Raw genomic sequence first — 15,634 nt, 5'->3', positions numbered from 1 at the left:
TATAAATGTGTGTATTTATATATATATATATATATATATATTTCTTCCCTTCTTTTTTTTTTTTGGTAATCTTGCTTTCTTGTGATCCTTTTATCACCAAATGAATATATACATGCATATATATATATATATATTCTTTGGTTTTAGTTTGGCAGGTCTTGCACATCCCACGAGCCATATGTTCTTTTTATTGTTACAACCCAACCTCTTAACAATTTGCCAAAAACTACATGTTGATGGTAACAATTAGGGTCGGCGGAAAAAAAGTAACAACTTGGAAATAACTTCGGGTCCACTATCAACTCTCATTGGGTGACGCATAGGATATGATTTATGATTTAAAATGACTTTAAGGTAGAACTGGGCTCTAAAAGGAGTTTTTGCAAATGGGCTCATATGGTGCCCCGCAGTGCAAAATTAGGAGAAGGTATTGGGCCGAAGGTCATCTTTTGGCCCAAGTACCGCGGAAGCACCAAAAATTCACAATGAGTTAGTTCTGACCCGTTTATCATTTACATGTCGTTATTCATAGAGACTGAGGAATGCAATTTTTCGAAAGCGAAGTCCAAGATCTAGTTACATATGAAGGGGAAAAAAACTTCGTACCAAAAAACATGTTTCTAAGAACTCATAATTTTGTATCTTCTTTTAAAAGATAATAAAAATTCTAAAATTATCGAATATAATTACATAAACACAATAGGTATTGCAAATATATATATTTTTATCTTCTCTTACCTGATTTATGAGATTTCAGAAAATTGTTTGTGCGCAAAACGTAAGTAAATTAGGCAATTAAATCAATGTAATAATATGTAATAAAGCATAGATTCGCAATGTATAAACACAGTGAACGTTGGTTTAAAAAACTGTTTCGCTCATTGATAAAACTGTACGTGTGTGTGTGATTTGTCAGAAAATGTGTCTAATTAATAATAATAATTTATGACATTTTTTAAGAAATTAATAAAATCCACTTTTAAAGCTTTTGTTTTTTTTAATGGAAATTAAAGTTTTTGTTTTAATATAATAAATAAATTAAAAACCTTTGTTACTTATATGTATAGCCCTTTGTAGACCAATCACAAGTCCTAGCGTAACTTAGAGGACAAAAGAGCTTTACTACTTGTCGGTATCATAAAAAGCATCCTAAACCGATCCAGCCAATGCGTCCTTTATAGTTTTAGTTTATACTATGGCTCACATGCATCGCTCAACCTCAACTAGTCAGAAAAAACCAACACAGATATCGATCTAATTGTTTTATTCTTTTATGACAGAGAGTTTCCGATAAGAGAGAGCCATTTCGTTGATGGACGAGACTCCAATGCACACATAGAGAGAGAGACACACACATATAAGCATATTGAAGCTGGAATCTTTCTTATCTGCGTTTTTTGTCATGCATAAACATGGTAAGCATTCATTATTGATTATACATAAGAGCCAGATCCAGCAGGTAAAAGATGAAAGACTAACAAATATGAGCGGCAGAGACGGCACCTTGTTACACTTTGGGTATTACCTGCAATTTCGGCTCTACAACCTCATAAAATCAAACCCATATTTAGCATCACGTTGCTTCATCTTTTGATGAATCTGGGTTGGATATAGCATGATCTTTTGTCTATCTGAGCTTCTCTGATCACGTTCCTTCCATTCTTCATCACAAAATGGAAATAAGGAAATCTTCCTGCACTGCTCTAGTTTCTGGATTGAGACAGCTTGCCAACGATGATATACTTCAAGTTCTCATCTTATGCTGGTTTGGAGTCTTCAATCTAGGAACCAAGTTCAGTTTAAGAAATTTGAGCTTTCTGGTGATTCAGATTGCCACCACTGACTGACACCGAACCTGGCATGGAAATAAATGCCCTAAGACACTCAACTACCTAGCTACAACCTCTTGTACATACTAATGACCCTCCTAGATATATTATCTGGCAGTGCTTTTATCATCAGTTCGTCCATCTCTGTCAGAATCAATCTTTGTTGATATAATATTTTATCAGTTCTTCGAATTCCTCTGTCAGGATCGATATCTCAATTAATATATTGTGTAAGATCGTTCGTGATGAAGTTGCTCCAGGCCTCTTATGTCACATGATATTCCTATACGAGGTATCAATAACAAAGAAAATTTTGATCCTATAATGTACATCCTCTAGTCCACTTCCCGCTCTATAGCTAATGGTTCTATACAACAAGGAAAATTGCTGTTTTTGACGCCTCAATTACTCAAATTTTCTTTGTATTACAAAAGTATAAACGAAGTTAAAATATGGTCAAAATATTCTGAATGATAATAATTCATAAAAATATAATTAATTTAACTTGATAATTTCAATGCTGCTTTTTTTTTCCTGGCAGAGTGTCATTATCAATCGAATATATATATTTGAATTGAAAACATTCCTTAATTTTTATTGATCAAATATATTTTCCTTTATTGTATTATGCACAAATAATATACGTTTCTTTTTTATTATAGAGACGGTCAATTGTATCTTAAATTTATTTTAGATAGTTACCTGAAAGATGAGCACAGTATTATCTACTGGTTATTTTCATCTAACTGATGGGTAATGTGACACATGGCCTGGAGCGAAGAGTCAACAATACCTTGAGTACTAAATTTGCCCGCAGGCGAAAAGACTCGGCGCGTCGCAGATTTGAAAAGAGCTTAATATGTAACCTTAGCTAGTGTACCTAATACCTGCATCTGATTAGACAACATCGCATCTCTGCATTCTAATTTGGTGTGCTCCAACAGAATTTATTTTGTTGTCAAGTTGAACCATGGCCCATAGAAATGCCAAACTTCTCTCTAGTCAAATGCGTACATACTTCATCATATTTACTCAAAAGCTGTCGGTTAATCAGTAAATTCATCACCAATGCTTCTATTCACTTAACAAATGAACGGATTCTGCAATTTACTAAACAGTTTTATCGACTAACACTCAAGTATATCTTTGATTTTCTTGTAGAATTAGAGCAGACATTAGAAATTTATATACAAGTGCAATGTTAAATATAAGGGAATTGATGACATATTATGTATCGAGAGTGAGTTATCTTCTTTTTTTCCCGTTAGCCGTGAATTAAAGCGTAATGTAGACCTCATTGGTCATTAGCACAGAAAGTGAGAATGGCCATATATGTAGTGTTTTATATAGTACTCCCGTTCCTTATTATAAGAGACAAATAACCGAAGTACGTTGATAACAGTTAAAATTAGTTAAGAACAAAAGTATAATTTTTTCCAAAAATGCCCTCATTAATAAGGAGAGAGAACATGAGAGAGAACATTAAATTATTAAAGAAAGAGAAGTGAGAGAGTGTGAGTTGGAAATAATAAATATGGGTAAAATAGTAAATCATACAAAAAGTAGAGACAACTTGTAAGTGTCTCTTATATAGGAAATGCCATAGCATCAAATGTCTCTTATAATGAGTAATATTTAACTGAGATGGTCAAAATTCAATGAGTAATTAACCTCAATTATTGCAGTAGCGTCGATACGTTAATAAACGAGCAAGATCGTGATGATATACCTTTTTCCTAATTCAAATCCCAATCCCAATGCTGGCTTTTGATTGGCCACGAGAAATCATACCTCCACTTCCATTTATGACCTAATGTTCCATATTTACCCTGCGCAACTGTTAAAAAAATCCAGGAGTTAATTGTTGGATCTTTACCGAGAAGAAATTGAAGTGCGTGTGTGTGTGTGAGAGAGAGAGATTTACCAGACCGGTGAAAAAATTATGGCATAAAAGTGTAACCCTGGCAGTATGAGTTTCCAAATTTAGTAACCAGTGTGATTCCCGGCCTTTGGCTTGTAAAGTTGATGCTCTTTTTCCAAAACTCTACTTATACCAGTTACTATTACCCTCAGGCTGCTCATTCATCCACCACCATCAGTCTTCTTCTCAGGTAAGTACTAAGCCTTATATTAACCTCCCCCCCTCTAGCTAGCTTGGTGGTCACAACTCACAAGTCGCAACTTTTGAGAGATATGATATATGATATGAGCCCTTATCTCAGTTTGAACTAATTTTTTTAAGTCTATATATGATTTGAGTTTGACAGTTTCCAGTTTTTGTTCAAACTATTGCTGTAGGTGATCTGACTGAGAAATCAAAAGGGGATAGAAGATGGAGAGAAAGAGTTTGAACACCAGCGTTAAAGATGGCACTTTCACCACCAACAGCAACAAGAAACAAATGATGAAAGAATACTGGGACTGCAAATCTCAGATCAGCTGTGGAGGGGATGATTATATAAATGGATTCTCGTGGCCTCCACGATCATACACTTGTAGCTTCTGCAAGAGGGAATTCAGATCTGCTCAAGCCCTTGGTGGCCACATGAATGTACATAGGAGGGACAGAGCCAGGCTCAGGCAGTCACCCCCTACTCCATCTCATGACAGTCCCTCCCCCATGCTCAACCTAAATCTTAACCCTACCTCTGGTCCTGGCTTTTCAACCCCAACTATGTCCTCGTTACCATCTTCTTCTTCTTCTACAATGCTCAAAAATTCATTCTCTGCTACCACCTTACCTTCCTTGTTTTCTCCTATACTTTCTCCGTCTTCTCCTCCCCTTGCATCTACATCTCCTTCTTATGATCTCAAAAATCGGGTTGTGGACGGTATAATGTTGAACCCCTCAAGCACGAAGGCCTCAGAATCTACAAACGTGAAGAATGCAGATTCTTTATTGGGGTTTGGAGACTGTGACGACCCATTCGCCAAAGAAGATGGTTGCAAAGTGGTAAAAAAGGCTGAGATCATTAGGTTGGACTTGCATATAGGCTTGCTTAGCGATTCCAAGGATGATTTAGATCTGGAGCTTCGATTGGGCACTTACTCCTAGATTTTATATTCCTTGCATTATGTGAAGAAGTAGCGCTTTTATATATAGATAGTTCACTATGTTAACTAACGATTCGAAGAGTTAGATAGAAGTTATCTATGGAGCAGTGTTGTGCATAATGAAATCTATTTATCTTTACCATCTTTATCGTTTAACGAGAGACCATATACAGAGATGAAATCTCTCGGTTCCATTACTTGGTAAAGCATGAGAAGCTACCATCTTATCAAGTTCAATTTGTTGTACTTGACTGCCTTTACTGAATTTCTTCCTATATATATAGAGAGGTATTTTCATTTTACCTTATTAGACTACCCTTATCCCTCCTCCCCCGCCAGCTTGTCGGGTGCCTGTGTATGAACTGTACCTGCACTTGCCTTCGACTAGCTAGTTGTGATTGTTCGTATCTATCTCTAGCTAGGTTACTTGGTTTTCTGGCAATGTGTATGTGCTCGATATATAGTTCATGGTTGGTTACAAATATTAAACTGAAAGTACGTATCATATTATTTGACAAGAGAACTGCCCTTGATTACGTGTAAGTAGCCTAATCGCATCAGAAACAAGGTTATAAGCACTAACCTTTCGTCTCAATTTTAATCACCACAGGATTTTAATCATTATACGGCTGAACCTCTCGAGCAAATAGATTTCAGTTCTGAACATTATTCAAGTATTGAGTTTAGGCATGATATCTTTTCAAAATCTACGATTTTCAATCTTCTGTTTGTAACACTAGTTCTCATAGGTCCCTGTGCTGTACTCTCAATTATTTTTCTTTTTTATCAACATTTCCACCACCAACTGAATGAGATCAGCCGCTGCATCTCAGAGAAATTGCTGCAAGTCACTGCTCGCTAATAGAAGTTTTAAGTACCTTTTGTCGTGGATAACTGACGTCAATCAGATATTGAAAATTCAGCCGTGCAATTTACAGATGTGACCCGCTTTACAGTGAATTTATGTAATTCATTATTTCAGTTACTCTGACATGAGTGCATAATATTATTGATCCAAGTTCCAACACAAACCTCATTATGATCACTGTACAAGCATACGGCCTAACACGGATCTACTTCATTTCAAAGTTAACCCAGTTTTCCATTTGTTTGACTACCTTATTCACCATATTGGGCGCTTGGAAAACGATTTGGGTAATTTAGAACAATCAAGAAATTTACCAATGATAACATCTATTTGCTTTTGCTGATTCAAGATCCTGACACCTTTCTCACAGGCACATATGCATAATACCTGCTTCATATGTGGCTTTTTGTAATTGGGTTTACAAACCATCTTAAGCTGCATATTGCTGTCTTGCTGAGAAGTGAGAACCCACTAGAGAGAACAAACTTCTTCTCGGAAAGAAGAAAAAGAAAAAAGTGTGTATATTCAAAACAATCATAGTTTTCTAAATAAAAGAAAAGAAAAGACAGATAGAAGCAAAAAGCAGTAGGGTGTGTGTGTGTGTGTGAGCGGTAGTATGATTTCGATCTCTTCTGAACATCTCACCGGCCGATAGCCAAAGAGAAATGTCACTTTTTGAAAAATGTAGCATAACTTTAGTACCCCAGTTTTGATGATTACTGATAGGAAGAAGACGAAATATGCTTTAAGAAAAATGAAACAGAAAAAAGAAAAAAGTGACGATAGAACGTAAGCAATCTCTATCATTCATGTATGAGTTGAAATGGTTTGGCCTATCAATTTCTATAAAAATGATTCGGCCAGTGGGGTCTTGGGGCGAAAGCTTTTTCCCAAAATCCGATGGCTTGCATGTTCCCGACAATGTCTGGGCGTCAAATGGGTATGATGGCCTTTCCTTAAATGGAATGATACGTATTGGTCAGTTCAAAGCATTACACAGAACTGAGACACCCCAAACTATTTCCCGGTTTGGCATTTAATCACGACTATAGCTAGGTATAGGAAACTACCATCCTTACAAACTCACCCTGCATGTCCAAAATATAAAAATGAAAACCTTTTTTCATTTTTGTTTTCGCAGAAATGCTAGCATAATCAATTGAAGACCTGTTGTTTTGTCAATAACACTTTTTTTTCCCCGGGGGGGGGGGTGTGTTCGAAAGTAACTTTGTTTTGGTAAAAGGAACAGGAATGCAATAATAATAACCAAAGAAAAAGCTGAGCAAGAGAACGAAGTGCCCTTATCAATCGAAACTTGAGAGAATATTCAATGGAAGAGCAGAGAGAGTAACTCACTTGGTTATACAGAGAAAGGAGACTTAACTTTAGATACTTAACTTGAGTATTCAATGTGTGCGATATATATCATAGATAAGGATGGGAAGCCACAAGACGAGACCCCACCTTTGTGTATCTTTTACATTGTCTGCTATATCCTTTTCTTTAGGACAAAATATGAACAAACGAACCGGAAAATAAAAACAACAACAAGAAGTCCTGCGTACGTAGTATCATCAAAGTATTGATCATAAATATAAATGCAAGGCTGGTATGCTAGAATCGATTCACTGTGTAGGGTTGCGGCCTACGAATGGGCGAACTGGTGAATGATGATCAAGGTCGTCAATCAGATCCCTCTTTCACACTCCACACTATTTAATTTAGCCATATACACAAGGCACAGTGTGTGTTGAATCTAAGTGAGACTATAAGTGAGACGTGTCATGATTGATCAGATAGCTATAAAATGTCAAATGGAGACTATGAGTATCAGATAGATATAACTTGGCGGTCCCTGCAATTAATTCAGTTTCTTTGTAAATTAAGAAGATAAATATTGTGTTGGTTTTTTTTTTTTGGATGAAATCACTCAAAATATATGTTCAACCCATTCAAATGTGGAGCCTCAAACGGTTGAAACTTGAGAGTTGCAGAGAAAGAAGAGGAAGAGCCCTCACGTGGAGAAGAAAATAAGAGAGTGAGGGAAAATGGAAGACAAAAGGCAGAGAGTAGGGCTGCAGAGGTTCTTTTCAGTGAAACATAGGATACTTATTACATTTATTCATAAACTGGACTGCCTGGCACATAGACACATTTGAACCTTTTTATTTGCTTCTAAATATAATATATATTTATTTAATTAATTTTAAATAAATAATTAATACTAGTATACTTTTCTTAAATTTTACAAATTAATTAACAGGATTGATGCAGTTATTTAGCTGATCAAGGATATTATAGTTAAATAGACGGCGGTTTTTCTATATTTTTATAAATGTGGAATAATACAACGTATAGGGGCATGGCATAAAGCACCCTACTTCTTTTCCTCTCAATCATTTATTCCTTTCACATCTTACTTACATTTTACAACTATCATTTACTCCCCCCTCCTACTTACTTAATTCCAATTAAAACTATACTTTACCTAAACAACCCAACTAATCACGTCTTCCGCATTTATATTGATAACTTGATAATTTATCTACTTCAAGTGCTTTAAAAATAATGAATATACATTTTGCTCAAAAAATTAATGGTGCATAAATGCTTCTCTTTCATTTTGTAGACAGGCCCATTATATAAAATGACCATTTGTATCACAAAAAAAAGACTATTTGTGAGGCCTGTAACAAATGTCCGGAGACTCAACCTTTTTGGGCTCATTATGGGCTGAATATATAACTGGCCTGTGTACAAAAATCCAAGGTGACATCTAACGCGGCCTTCCCGGATTTTGGGCTTGTTTGGAGCTCCGTTCAAAACGGGCTTTTAAGCAAGTTCACGTAAGTCGAGACAAAACTCTCCTCACATACTTACCTCGTATTCCGTAAATCACGTTTGAAAAGCTACTTATAAGTCAATCCAAACAAGCCCTTTATATCAGGATACCCATGATGTGATCATTGTATGTCTTTATATGTGTGTGTATGCGTAGAAATGTCTCCAGCACGGTTATTTTCAATAAGGGGATATGCTTCTTTTTTGTCCAACCGAAAAAAAAAACAGTAAATAACAAATTACATATTTGTATTTTCCTAGCAATTGTTAATTAGAGATTTTGACCCAACAAAAAAGAAAAAGAAAAAGAGTTCATTAGAGTCCATGCAATTGTTAAGCAATGAGAGACATTCCTCTTTATGTCCCTCCCTTCATATTAAAATTAATAGGCCAAACGTCATGCCATTTGAGACCCTGTATCTCCAACCATGCCTTTCTCCCAAACCAATATCCAGATTATTTAACTTATTGTATAAAGATTATCTCCTAATTATGTCGTTCAAAAATCTGAACGGAACTTCTTTACTTCTATTAATTTTGAATAAATAATGTCGTGTTATTTTTTTATAAAAATGTTGAGCTTTCAGAATTATATGGATATAGTCATTATATTTAATTTGAAATTTATTACATAAAAGAATATAAAAATTGCATATAAATTTTTTAATCATATCGATAACGGTAATTACTTAATTATTCTCATGTTAAATTAAATATTGTGTGTGGGCGCGACGTAAAATGATTGGCCAATCATAAGTTGGTAACCACTTAATTAGAAGTAATTGTGACGATTGTTGGGAAATACGAGCATGCCATGTTTGGGGTTAGGTAAAACAAGAGAATAGAAAATCTTCAATTATATATATGTTGTAATGGCGGATTAAGTTAATTAAAAAGATGCTAACAAGTATTAGCATACCACTCATGTTATTGTCAGTGACAGCCTTTTTTCCTCCAGTTGTCCAATGAGGATTATTTTCATTGAATTTAAATATTAAACTATTTTTCAAATATTTCTCGGCGGATACCAGTATTAAGCAAAGTATATTATTTTTTTTGAAAAAAATCATGCATATTTTTCTAACATTTCCATCATGTTGACGTGTGTAGAAACAATATTGACAGTATAAAAAAAATGTTAGAAGGAGCTCAATAAAATACATGAAGAAAGATGAAAGGAATAAAGAACTATATACGTGTATATAGGTTATTAATAGTACTGTTCTGCGTAAATAATTAAAAAGTTAATTCTGTATTTTGCATGAATCTTGAGGTAAACAACTTTGTTCATGATCTGTAAGAATAATAACTAATTGATGAGATTTACTAGAGAAATAAAGAAGAGATCATCCTCAACTATATTATCTAAATATTTTACACATAATGGCAAGTGTGTGTGTGTGTGTGCGTGTGCGTGTTACAAAATTTTGGAATTTAAAAAAACACGATATTTCTGTAACCTTATCTTCGAATTACAAATGTAGCTAGATATGGCTGTGTGGTTTATTGAGTAAGCACTGATATCATTGGAGACAAGCCGTCAAGAAATAAAAGAAAAAAATATTAAGAGAGAGAGAGAGAGAGATGGCAGCAGAAGAACGAAAGAAATGCTTCATTCTGGCCGCATGCAAATCCAAAAGGAACCAGCTAAGTAGTTAACCACTACACAAAGAGACATTTGGTATGGTGGAGATTTCTCTTTAAAATAACCAAAATGGTTGCCATCAAAATTATTCCTTTTGAACTGCTCCCCTCTTCTCTCCCTCCATTCATATCACTAATATGATTACACAGTACAGTCAGCTATTTAGTTGGAGCTAGTCACTTGAGATGAATGAGATTGTGGCACTTGTATATATATTTGAGATTTATCTGTTTCTTTTTGGTTTAATTGTCATCGGTTTATTTAGAGCAAACCCTAGTTACCTAGCTATTACTCTACTAGTTGATTTGAGGATAACACTTCACATGTCTCTTCCTTTCCAAGTAGGGCTAGAAAGCCAGTTGATGGCATCAGTAAAATCATTTCAAGAATAAAACTTGATTTCAGAATGTATATACATGTGACGAGTGATTCTTAAAAAAAAAAAAAAGGAAAATTGTTTAGGGATATAGAAATGCTTCAACAGTTCAACGCGTTTTGATGCATGTAGCTAGAAAGAGTTGTTCATGTGTTCACACTGCCTTCTCTCTTTTCTGCCCATAGTTGCTGATTCCCACTTCTTTTTTTACTATATATGTGAAACAAACTTTGCTTCACTTTCACATTGTAAAGGCTGAACAAGTATATTTTTGGGCACATCTCTTATTAGCTTGCCAAGTAGAATTACAACGTGTATGAGATCATTATAGCTATAGATAGTGTGCTTATAAAGCCTCACTGCTTTTTAATTTTCTTTATTACTAAGGAGAAATCAGGAAAAGAGAATCAGAGTGACAGAAGAATATGTGTCCAATAATAGCATAATGACAGAGAGTAAGTTAATACTCAAGCACATAAACAAGATATTGAAGTGTGAAAGCGTTTCTGATCAATGAACCGTGTCTTCAAATTATATATGATTAATAGCAATAAATATAAGCGTAGTGCCCGCAAGAATTAGTCAGATTGAAGTGGGGATTGGAGAAGAAATGCCAGAAACTAATTTAAGAAATAAACTAAAAAAGACCACGTCGTCTTGAAAACCTTGGCGTGATAGTAACATAAGCAGAAATTGCCACCAAATTAAATGGAAGAGAGAGAAAGAGAAGGAGCAAGCTAAGTAATTAAAACTACCCAAGGGTTGGACCAATTATAGAGCCGGCTAAATGAAAAAACCTAAGAGCAAAAAGACAAAACGTAGAAATCCACTAATATATGCCACAATGACAAAGTCGATGGTTTCTACTTGTCTCCATCTCTCACCTTTTCTCTCTTAACGTTGTTCTCTATAGCTATAAAGCCCTATTTCCCTTCCACATCTCTCCTTCCCTCAGACTTCATTATCCCTCATAATCATCAAGGGATCTCAGCAAAAAAGAAACAGAAAGAAGAACAAAGGGCTTCTCTGTTGCCATGAATAGTTCAGAGAATTCGAGCGAAGAGACTGATCAGCTGGAAGATGCAGATTCAGGAGGGATCAGACGATCTTACGAGTGCACATTTTGCAGAAGGGGCTTCACCAACGCTCAGGCGTTAGGGGGTCACATGAATATTCATAGAAAAGACAGAGCCAAAGCCAAACAAAGTACTCCTAATTCTTCTCTTTCAAACAGATTTTCCAATGAGGAGTCCTTTGCATCAGCCTCCCCTTTTCTTTCAGAAATATCTTCAGGCCAACAATCCTCAAAGTTTTACTCCATTTTCGAGGTTCAGGGAAACTATAACATGTATTTCCAGCCATCTTCTGCAACAAACCCTGGAGACCCTTCTCCTGCACCATATGCCTTCCCCTTTGAGTATCTTAATCCGAGGTCCCATCGTCAGTCTGTGGATGTGAACCCAGAGCTTCTAGGGGCCAATTTGAGCCTCCAGATTGGTCCAAGTCATGTGGAAAGTAATCAGAAAGACGGCGAAGTGGACTTAGAGCTCAGACTTGGCCATCATCCCTATTGAAGCTAGCTTTTTTAAGGTATATATTAGATACAGATTATGATGTATTGTACAGAAGATATTAACAAGGTCAGATTCCGTGGAATTTGGGATATAAATTATTATCATCGGAGGAACCCTTGGAATTCATGCGTATATATATGAGCCAAGAGGGCTATTGTCTACGCCTATGATCTGAATTGAAGACACGTACGTAAAGAAGCAGAAACTTTAGGCTGTTTAGGCCCAAAATGGTGAATTAAGAATTAATTAGAACTGATTGATTAGGCACGTACCATTTACTGGTTATCATGATGTAATAATTTAGTATTATATATATAGCTACCAGCTTAGTTTTCGTGTTTGTGCAAGCCTTTGGCCTGGAACACTAAAAACCCAGATTTACTTCTTTCCCTTTAGTGAGATTCTTATTTAATATGCACACTATATTAATGATCCTTTCTTGACTTTAGATGATCAAAAGTCTTATGACTACTGCATTCAGTTAAAATCATATGTTCATACTTTTTCTCGCGAGAGAATGCTTTTGATTCAAATTTTCTTCCATCGATCTGCAGTAGTAATGATGACGCATATGTTTTGCTTTGTCAAATCTCGTAATTGAGTATATGAATCATGTTGCACATGCTACGGCTGTCATTGACTAGACCAGCATGCTATGTATAAAATTCTCTTTTTTGTTTTTATTTTTAAGATACTTTACTAAGTGCTTCACCTTAGAAGTTTTGCCATTTATGAAAATTTCATAAAAATGGCAAGCAATAGTACAGAAAATCATAGCCCGTATGTACGCCGTGGAAAAGATATTGAGTATGCTATGCACCCTTCTGAATAACATTAATTTATTCACTCAAAAGTTAAAACAACAAGATTAAGATATACCATGGAGTACGTGGCTGTCGGATATCTGATTAATCCTATTGTTTAGCATGTGATTATTATTTGTTAGAGCTCGTTTTCATTTTATTTTCCATAAGTGAGTATGTGAAAAGTTGAACTAATCCACCAACTCAGTACACACTCTCTTCTTGCCGTAAGTATATGCATACGCAATGAAATAATGATGATTTAAGTTTTTTATTGAAAATTGGCTTTTAGCCCAAGTAATTACTACAAAGTTATAATTCCAGTATATATAGTGGGAAGTTTAGGAAAAATAGAGTGGTCGCCTTTCCTTTTGTAACTCACGAATTAAATGAATTAAGTTACCACTTCTATTTCATTACAATTGTCCTTTTAGGAAGAAAAGGTTTATTTCATATTATATTGTATTTCTTAATATATGTGCAGAAAAACTTAAACGATACGAATATAATGAAACAAAGGGAGTAATTAATTACCGACTAGAGTAGAAAATATTGATTGTACATTCAATTGATTAAACAGCACTACCATTTATCCTGTGATAATGCCGCATATGGCAGCTCTTTATTTGGTACAAAATCGACGAGGAAGTCTTGTATTTGTATTCTTATTTTTATTCCGATGATCAGGATATTTCTGAATCTTAATTATTTACTGCCTCCGTCCTTAACCTTAATATAAGAACCTATTTGAATTTTATTTTAGTCTTAGATATAAAGTCCTAATTCACTTTGTCTCTTATATTTGTCCATTTTTTTTCAAGATAGTCTTTCTAATAATAGTAATTCTAGCCAATAAATTTAATTAGTAGAGATATTTTAAGAAAGACAACACATATATATTACAAATAACTAATTTAACTTATTTTCTTAATCTACCTAAATTAGGCAACTAGTTCTTATATTTAAGATCGGAAGTAGTACTGTAAATCTCATTTTCTTTCCAAGGGAACCTAGAAGCCTCCAAATATGATTTTTCTTCATGTGAATAGATGTAAAGGTTCAAATTAAACATGATGACTAAATGAGCAGTCCTGGTTAACGAACAAAGACTTTGAATATTATAGCCCCAAGTCAGGTTCACCCTGGAAAATAATTCAATAGTAATTTTCAGTTTGGCCGCAGAAAAGAAAAAACAGAGATTTCCACGCTAAGAGCTACGAGTACGATTTGATCTCGTGTAGAATGCCAATAGGTTTACTCTAATTCCTAAATCCTAATAGCCCATTTGCGTGTATATATATAGCTCCTTAATACATGATTAATGCCTTCATTGATGGTAGCAATTAATCAACTAGCTTTGAGTAACGTGATGGGCAAAAACTGCGATATGCTATATATATCTACACACACACCCTCGGCTATTTATGGAGCCATAAATAGAAAAGGGCCTATTTGGTTATATGCTCTTCAAGAGGCCTAACCTAGGAAAATAATTCAACCAATGTAACTTTTTCTTCGATAGATACTAAAACTATGATGAGTGAGGATAATTACATAAATTTGTAGTTAGTGCTCAAAAAGAAATAGATTTGGATGTCATTAGTGATCCCTAGTGATATAACAATTAAAAATTACGTATAATGCGTAAAACAAAATTGTTATCATGCGTAAAATACACTAATTACCTCTATGTTATAATATGCTGAATGTACAATTTTTAAGTGAGTATTATTACCAAACAATATTTTTTTTATTGGTGTGATACTTAATTCTTTTTTTTTCAATATTATTTTCATCACATACGTCTAAGTAATTTCAACACATACAAGTGTATTTTAATTAATTAATTGAAATCAAATGCAACAGCTATTACAATGAACAGCTAATATCGCACTAACTATATTAGAACACAACAAATGGAGCCAGCAGGCTGTAGTATTCCTAAATGACGTTGGAAAAGTTTTATCCCGTGCAAAATTAACAATGGATAAAACAATTACATTATTAATTGAATCAAAATATTAGCTGGCCAGACCTTTTATTTTATCAAAAGGAATTTACGTGAGTAAACATTTTTTTTTTTTAAAAAAAGGACCATATTCTAAATTTACCCAAAAAAGTCCCAAGCAAACTTCCGGTTTCAAAGGCCAGATTGTCAGCGATATAGAAATTACTACCTCTGGTCCTTAATATAAGATCCTGTTTGATTTTTATTTTAGTCCTAAATATAAGACCCAATTCACTTTGTCTCTCATATTTACTCAATTTTTTTCAAAATAATCTTTCTAATAATTATAATTCTAGTTAATATACTTGATTAGCAAGGATATTTTAGGAAAAACAATACCTATTTAGGACAAATAACTAACTCAACTTACTTCCTTAATCTTCTCAAATTAGGCAACTGACTCTTATAATTAGGACCGGAGGTAGTATAAGAATACGTGTTCATTGCGCAGAACAAACATGTTTATACGTTTCGTCTTAAATTCCTCGACGCTGAATAAAGAAGTTCCACGATTTACATATATTCCCAGAAATAATGTTATTATGACATTGGCTTTCCATTATACGTTGGTAGTCAATTTCTAAAATTCATTTTTAATTTCAATTTTGAAAGTTACATTTTTGGCTGATCTGCTGA

General features: G+C 34.5%; 2 protein-coding genes across 2 annotated transcripts; both read left to right on the top strand.

Annotated features, from left to right (window-relative positions):
• Window positions 1-4,161: 4,161 nt before the first annotated feature.
• On the top strand, window positions 4,162-4,884 carry LOC114751190 (transcriptional regulator SUPERMAN-like). Its single transcript, XM_028939851.1, has one exon. It carries the CDS (start codon window positions 4,162-4,164, stop codon window positions 4,882-4,884), a length of 723 nt encoding a protein of 240 aa, XP_028795684.1.
• A 6,838-nt stretch (window positions 4,885-11,722) lies between these two features.
• LOC114751188 (uncharacterized) lies at window positions 11,723-12,224 on the top strand. Its single transcript, XM_028939850.1, has one exon. The coding sequence runs from the start codon at window positions 11,780-11,782 to the stop codon at window positions 12,185-12,187; it is 408 nt and encodes a 135-aa protein (XP_028795683.1). The 5' UTR covers window positions 11,723-11,779; the 3' UTR covers window positions 12,188-12,224.
• The last annotated feature ends 3,410 nt before the right edge of the window (window positions 12,225-15,634 follow it).

The sequence above is a fragment of the Neltuma alba genome, unplaced genomic scaffold, assembly GCF_004799145.2.
Source record: "Neltuma alba isolate B1F8T4 unplaced genomic scaffold, ASM479914v2 tig00006796_pilon, whole genome shotgun sequence".
Classification (NCBI taxonomy): Eukaryota; Viridiplantae; Streptophyta; class Magnoliopsida; order Fabales; family Fabaceae; genus Neltuma; species Neltuma alba.
The sequence above is the reverse complement of the archived record's forward strand: the minus strand, read 5'-3'. Positions and strand labels throughout refer to the sequence as shown.